This window comes from Hoplias malabaricus, chromosome 16, assembly GCF_029633855.1.
Source record: "Hoplias malabaricus isolate fHopMal1 chromosome 16, fHopMal1.hap1, whole genome shotgun sequence".
Lineage (NCBI taxonomy): Eukaryota > Metazoa > Chordata > Actinopteri > Characiformes > Erythrinidae > Hoplias > Hoplias malabaricus.
The window spans coordinates 5,088,490-5,095,839 of NC_089815.1; the positions used below are offsets into that span (position 1 = coordinate 5,088,490).

A 7,350-nucleotide genomic window follows, 5' to 3' on the forward strand; every position below is an offset into this window, starting at 1 on the left:
TATTGATATTTAAATTATATTTTCCATCCATTATCTGTAACCGCTTATCCAATTTAGGGTCGCGGGGGGTCCAGAGCCTACGTGGAATCATCGGGCGCAAGGCGGGAATACACCCTGGAGGGGACGCCAGCCCTTCACAGGGCAACACAGACACACACACATTCACTCACACCTACGGACACTTTCGAGTCGCCAATCCACCTGCAACGTGTGTTTTTGGACTGTGGGAGGAAACCGGAGCACCCGGAGGAAACCCACGCGGACACGGGGAGAACACACCAACTCCTCACAGACAGTCACCCGGAGCGGGAATCGAACCCACAACCTCCAGGCCCCTGGAGCTGTGTGACTGCGACACTACCTGCTGCGCCACCGTGCCACCCTAAATTATATTTTATCAACTGAAATTAGGACATTTTGGCCAATATCAACCAGCTCTACAATGAAAGGTGATCAGTGTTTAATTCTTCTCCTGTGAAGTAGATTTTTGGGGGATTTAAGGTTTGCAAAGTAAAAATATGGCTAGCCTCCCTCACTACTCATCAGGTTAGACACTGCTGTGTTACAGAAAGGTTTTACACTTATTTTAGCAGCCAGTAACTAAGGGTCTCCAACTTCCTCCCCCTACACTGGCACTTATTGTTCCAGACGATTCATAATTAGCTGCATTAAACACAATCGCCTAACTTCAAAAGTAGCAGCAGAGCATCCTGAGCCTCGTTCTCTGATCACTCCTCTTTGAATGGCGTATGCCCCCCACCCCCTCCATGCAGGTTATCAATGTGTCTTTTGATTGTTGGCTGTGCTTCATTTATATTCCTGAGTAACAGTGGAGCCTCTGCAGATGGCTCATAGAAGGTCTTTCATACTGACCTAGGGCCAGCGTCATCTCCACCATGATGAAAGAACTGCTGCAAGACTGATCTCACGTCTACGTAGAGGTGGATGATTTTATCGTTATCCTCTTAGAGTGCGTCACACAAAGCACAGAAAACTGGGCATTTGCAGTTTGCGGGGTTTTTTTTTTTTGCCTTTTCTAAGCATTACACTGTGTGGCAACAGACAGACCAATATAAACCTTTCAAGTCACACAGAGTGAAACAAGACCACCCAGTTTTTCATGGGCTGTTTAAGTCAGAAACAAAGGATAAAACAAGCTGTTCCCATTGTCTGCTTAATGTTACATCAAGTGCAAAACAGACGCACTGAGTAAAAACAGAGCAAACGAGAAAGGAGGTGAATCAGAACTGAGCGAAAACAGCTAAAAACCAGAGCTACTGCTCCTCACTGCTGCGCGCTTGGGATCCGGGTGAACAGTGAGCGGCTCATTATCATTTAAAGGAACATGCACTGAAACCTGTCGTTCTGAAAAGCGCTGTTTAAACAGGGGGTGAATGCTGCTGTACTGTTTGATCCTTGTGGTAGTTTGACCAAAGCAGGTCACAGAGTTTGAACTGAGAAAAATTTGGAGATTATGCCTTCTTTAAAAGTTACAAATTGTGAATAATGAGAGCAAGTAAAGACTACTGACCTACTGCAGGTTTCATTACAAACACAGCTGTCCTAATTTTGTTACAAATAGGAATTACAATAAGATATCAGGATATCACAATAACACCCTTTCCTCCCCATATGCATTCGTTTAGGATTTATTTATGTTTGTCTGTTCCATTTTATCATTTTGATAATGCATAATGACAAAAATCTTGAAGTATTATGATTATTGTGTTTTTGTCAAATCAACCACACCCACAGCTATGTGCAAAAAAAGCAACTTCCACTCAGTGGGAGTGTGTGTGGTGCGTGGGAGAGGCAGGGTCAGTCACATGGGCAGTTCCCCTTGTATTCGATCCCCGATGCTACTCCTTATTCTCAGATGGCGACCCTGACCCAGTTAACACATAGACAGCCTCATACAAAGTTGATGATGGGCTTATAAAACACACAATACTGTAGTTCTGCACAGAGAGGTCAGTGGCCACTGCAGAGGTGTGGAGCTTTCTTTCTCCAAAATAAAAAAGGGTGATTCTGACCATTAGACATTGTTAGCAGTGTTAGCAATGTTCAGCTGCAGTTCTAAAGTAAAGACGCCTGATCTGGGCACTAAACATGTCCTGAATGATTGACTACCTCCACACGATGAAAATGGGTCTTCATTCTGTGCTTGGATTCAAGAGGATCCGTGAAAACAGGCCTAATCGGGGTGATCCAGAATAAGAGACTGAGGTTTGTGGTCATATAGACTGTTCACCACAAACCACAACGTGGAGGATGCTGGGACACGGCACATCAACTGCTGAGGAAATGGTAGGAATAAATGATCCAGTAAAATGCTCAACTCTTCTTCCCTTTACAGACTTCAGTGTCTAAAGAGGACCAAAAATTAATTAGCAAATAAATTAGCAAGCATGCAGACATCTGACGATGACGAGATATCAGATATTTCCGATTTTACGGGTTGTTTCATAAGCCACCTGCTGTTGTGTACAATTTCACGCTAACGTGCCAAAACGACAGCCTCTAAAATTCTAACAGACCCCTCGCTTGTCTTTTCTCAAATCCAGGACAGCAGCCCAAATAGACTGTGTTCGCAGGAACATTCTCTTTTGTGATACAGCAGCCCACAATACAGACAAACAGACAAATAACCAGGTAAACAGACAGACAGGTACCAAGGTTGACTTAGCTTTGTTTGTCTGTGGGGGTCCTCTACTGTGTGGGTCTCTGGGAACTATCCAATGTGCTGTAAGAAAGTCAAATAAGCTTTCCTCTCTCTCTCTGTCTCTCTGACCTCTAAAGGAGCTCAGCTGAAGATGGAAGACTGTGACCGCTCCTTGTCATTCTTCCTAAAATAACCTCCAGCAGTCTTTCAAATCAACATACATTTCTATTGAAAGTCATGAACTGTGTTGGTACCATCTGCAGATTTGTGATAATGAGCTATGAATATTTCATCACACTTGTTATCATGCTAGTATGCTTGCTATCCACAAAAAACATGACCGACCAAAACATTACCATTTACAGGAAACCATTCTTAAATTGAATGTGAGATAACGAGCTCTTAACCCAAGTATTTTGAAACATTTCTATTGGTCCGTCTTAAAATCTGCAAACCATATATAGGAAAGATTCTTTGTAAAAATGCCATAGAAAACCAAATATTAAAAAAATTGTTTTTCATTTATTTGTACCATTCCTAAGAGCGTACTCTGAATATCAACGCACTTGACAAACTGCTTGTACATACGACAATAAACCCCTGAATAAGGCTTTTGAGTCTGGAATGTGCTGTATTCTGCGTTGAAAGGTGAATTATCTTCAGATTTGTCACTCTTGGCCCTCAAACAACGAGCAAACTCCAAAAGCGGTTTGTCAGGGATCTAAACACATTGCGGTGGCTTTGATGATAAATACATTACTGTTGCTTTGATGATAATTTACTCTGATGAATCAAGCACATTAGCAGATCACAAGGGGGCACCCAGATTAATTAAATGGCTACCAAGCAGGCGCGGGAACATCAGTCATGATTCAATGCCTGGAGAGTCGTTGGTCGTAGCTCACTTTACAACACAAGGTCACTTGTCCTGTTCGGATACCGTCTGGCACAGATAAGGCAAACACACAAAATTACAAAGACATTTTCACAATACGTGTAAAGATACTGCACTTCTCTGAGGTTTGACGTGGTGAAACATGCCCAGTGCATATACTGCGGTTTACAAAGTGTTTCATCTATCAACTGTGCTAATTCTTATGCAGATTGATACCAACAACATATATTCATTCATCTTCACCCAGTCACTGACCCACACACAAAACTGTGGACAATTTTACCCCCAAATCTGCAGGTAATCCACCTACTACTTGACTTGTGGATGGAAACAAATCAGCTGGAGGAAACCCATACACACACTGAAAGAACACACTACAGTAACAATATGGGGACCGAACTCACAACCACAAGACCCTGGAGCTGTATGACAGCAACGCTACTTGTAGCAGCACAATACTGCCCAGACATCAATCACATTGATTCAATCATATTGATCAAGTCTTGTACAATATTAAGTGCAATTGTCTGTCTTTGTAATTTCTGTGCAACATATGATTAAGCAGGGATCAATGTCATATCCCCAGGCTTTGTCAGATTTCCAGCCCCCTCCTACACCACTTAACAGACGTCAGATGAGGCTGGTGGTTGTTGTTGAAGTACTGAACGTGTGCAAAGAAAAGCACATCGTGATCGCAACAATGAAAACCATATCGTTATATCACCCAGCCCTACTGGCTAACGTTCACGCTTTCATCCTGTCCATGCGTGACTGAGACTCTCCTATTAACTATATTCTCCTTAGCTTTGAACCTATCCGCTGCACCAAACTGCAGGAGCGACAGGTGGACCTCCATCTCATTGCTGGGGCTCAGCAGGCAGCAGTTCAAGGCAAATGCACATCCGCCCAACTGTCATCTGAAGCAGTCTCCCTTTGGTACAGTAATTGCTTTTGTACTCTCTTCCAGCTCCAATAACAATGTGAGTGACTCCTTAGTGACAACTTAGCAAGCAGGTTTGCTGAGAAAACTACTCTGATCAGCCATGTACCAAATTGGGAACGTATTTTCTCATTTCTGCCTCTGCCAAGAGCTATAAGAACGTGTGCAAAATGGAAAAAAAAGCAGCCCCAAAGACACAGCAGACAACCAAAACTGCTGCTTTCTGCTCCTGCCATCCTCCTACGATCGAGACTTGTTGCTGAGTGGGAAAAAAAAAAGACATTTCTGCTCATGTATGATAAACGTTATGTAACATTGTAGATTTTAAACATCTAGGATGCTCACATCTTCAGGAAAAGACTGTAATTACCTTGCTGTGTTATGGGAAAACATTTTGATTGGCAATATGCAATTTGGATTGTATTAGTTCTGGAACTGTATGTGCTAACAATCCTCGTCTAGAATACGAAATGATAAAGGTGGCTGTATCACTTTAGTATTCTTAATGTTGGATATGTGGCTTCTTTTAGGGGCTATTACAGCCATAAATTAAAGATTTCACAGAGAGAATTATCTGTGGTTGCTGTGTGAGCTGGAGACCACAGTGGACAGCACCACTTATGGACACACTGCCTGCCATTTTGAGGTGCATCAAATTAAATCTACACATGAAAATAAGGCATGTTGCATCAGCATTATTTGGGTGGTGTCGCAATGAAACTTCAACTAAAGCAAAAGAAAAAATGTGTGAGGTATTGGGGAATATATAACAGCCCTTAAGGAGCCAAATGCACCAACCAGCTTCTTCAAATATCTCTAATGTTTGCTGATTTGAATGTGGGCACTCACTTGATGAACAAATGCCCTACGATTTTACATCATGAACCCAGCCAAGCTATGAGCCTTGGGGACGGAGTCTGGTGCTGGAAAATAAAATATGACAAGAGGTTTCTGATAGAATTAGGGAGTTTTTGAAGTGTTTTCTCTTCAAACTGGGTTTGTCAGGGCTTTTTAAATAAGGCAGCGCGTCTATAGCCTACAGAAAGAGTCGTGAAGCTTCAAAGAATACGTGTTGAGTACATAAAATCATGAAATGGTTCATATTTGTTGCAGAAAAACCTGTTGTAAATGGTAGTACAGGTTCCACTAAATGCAGCACGTTACTGTAAGGGAAACAGAGCCCAGTAGCACATAAGAAGTGATAAGTGTATTAGTTGGAAACGCTGCTGTATCTGGGCTTGCTTTCGCAGTCAAACCCCATTATACATTCATTCTTTGTTTGATAAAGAGATCCCTTAAATACAGAATAAAAATACAATTTAGACTTCACTATTAAAAGCTCGACAGCGGCTGGTTTTTTAGTGTTTTAGTGTTTTTTTTGTAGTGTATCCTGCTGCTGTTTAGGACCAGGGTAAGTTTACCTCAGGGAATGTTTCCCAGCTCGAGCTCAGCGTGAGGGGAGAAAAGCTAACAGGCTAAAAGGGGGGGAAATGAGCGGGAAAAAAAAATTACCTCAGAAACAAGAAAAGAAATAAGCGCAGGAGAAAAGGAGGAAATGAAGGCGCACGTACATGGAGGTGATGTTTTTGAAGAGGTCCTCGATGTCGCCGCTGCTGGAGCCGTTGTTGGCCCCGTCTTGGATAGCGAGCAGCGGGAAGAAGCTGTCGCTGTCCGACTCGTTGCAGCGGATCTCGGTGGGCGAGCAGCTGCAGGGCGGCAAGCAGTCCAGCGTGGAGCCGCGAGACACGGCGGGAACGGCGGCGAAGAGCAGCCACAATACCCTGAAAATCCTCACAACACACAGCCATGATACATCCATGACTTCTGGAGAAGGGGCGATCGGGCGGACGGGAAAGTTGTCTGGTTCTGACGCTGGGGAGAAAAGGCTGGAACAACCAACAAAACCGTGCAAAGAAGAAAGGTGTAAAATAATAGAAAAATAATAATCAAAGGAACCCTCGAAGAATCAAGCCGGCGACGCAGTAACGCGTTGACACTGTGGACATCGTCTGCTGGCGTGCGTTCACGAGCAGAGAGGGAGCGAAGGGAACGCTCTTAAAAAAATCCCTCCGTTCTTCTCCTTTCCTTCCTCCCTTCTTTTTTTTAACAAAGTATTCCCTTATAAAATGGACTCTTCAGAGCAGCACCGTTCCCCTCGCCGCTCACGCCACAGTCCATGACAGGAGCTGCGAGAGTTAAAAAAAAAAAAAAAATCAAATTAAAAATAATAAACTAAAAGAAAAACCTATATAAATTAAAATCCAGGAGCTGTACTTCTTCTTCTTGGAGGAGAAAACCCACCTACCGGGCAGAATGAAGAGTGACACCTGCAACACAAGACTGAGGAGGATTTGAAAGAGGAGGAGGAGAAGGAGAGGAAGGGGTTGGAGTTTGGTGGGGGGTGGGGGGTGGGGGGGGGCTGTTAGAGATGAGGGAGGGTATATCATGGTTGGGAACTGACGTCGTGAGGTTCTAAAGTCACCACGCACACTGCACAGGAAGGAGGAGGAGGAGGATGGAGAGAAGCAAAAGCAAGTCTATGTAAAGCGTGCGTTTGGAATAAATGGGAGCTTCAGAATGGCAGCTAAGACAAAGCATATCACAGAGCTCTGAGTGTTTTCTACTTATTGTACTCCTGCTATACACTCAAAAGCTATTACTACGGCGATACACTCACTGGGATGGTACCTTTAGAAAGTCTGCAGCACTTTTAGGCAAGGAGCTGAACTGTACCATATTGCACTGTGGTTAATATTTATAAGTTGCAGTGACAACACCCAGCAAACAATTGGATTGGCCAGCTGCCTCGGCCGTCTGAAACAACATTTATATTGGTTTGAAAATGAAAGGTGA

The 7,350-nt window shown here is 43.4% G+C and overlaps 1 protein-coding gene across 2 annotated transcripts in view; it reads right to left on the reverse strand.

The window, feature by feature from the left end:
* The window catches only part of ntrk3b (neurotrophic tyrosine kinase, receptor, type 3b), a 143,374-nt gene extending 136,477 nt beyond the window's left edge, over positions 1-6,897 (reverse strand). For both annotated transcript variants that reach the window (XM_066647748.1, XM_066647747.1), the window contains exons 1-2: positions 6,803-6,897; positions 6,069-6,683 (exon numbers count right to left, since the gene is read on the reverse strand). In XM_066647748.1, the coding sequence (XP_066503845.1) occupies positions 6,069-6,316 (248 nt within the window). In that variant the 5' untranslated portion in view covers positions 6,317-6,683; positions 6,803-6,897. The remainder of the gene's footprint in view (positions 1-6,068; positions 6,684-6,802) is intronic.
* Between the last annotated feature and the right edge of the window lie 453 nt (positions 6,898-7,350).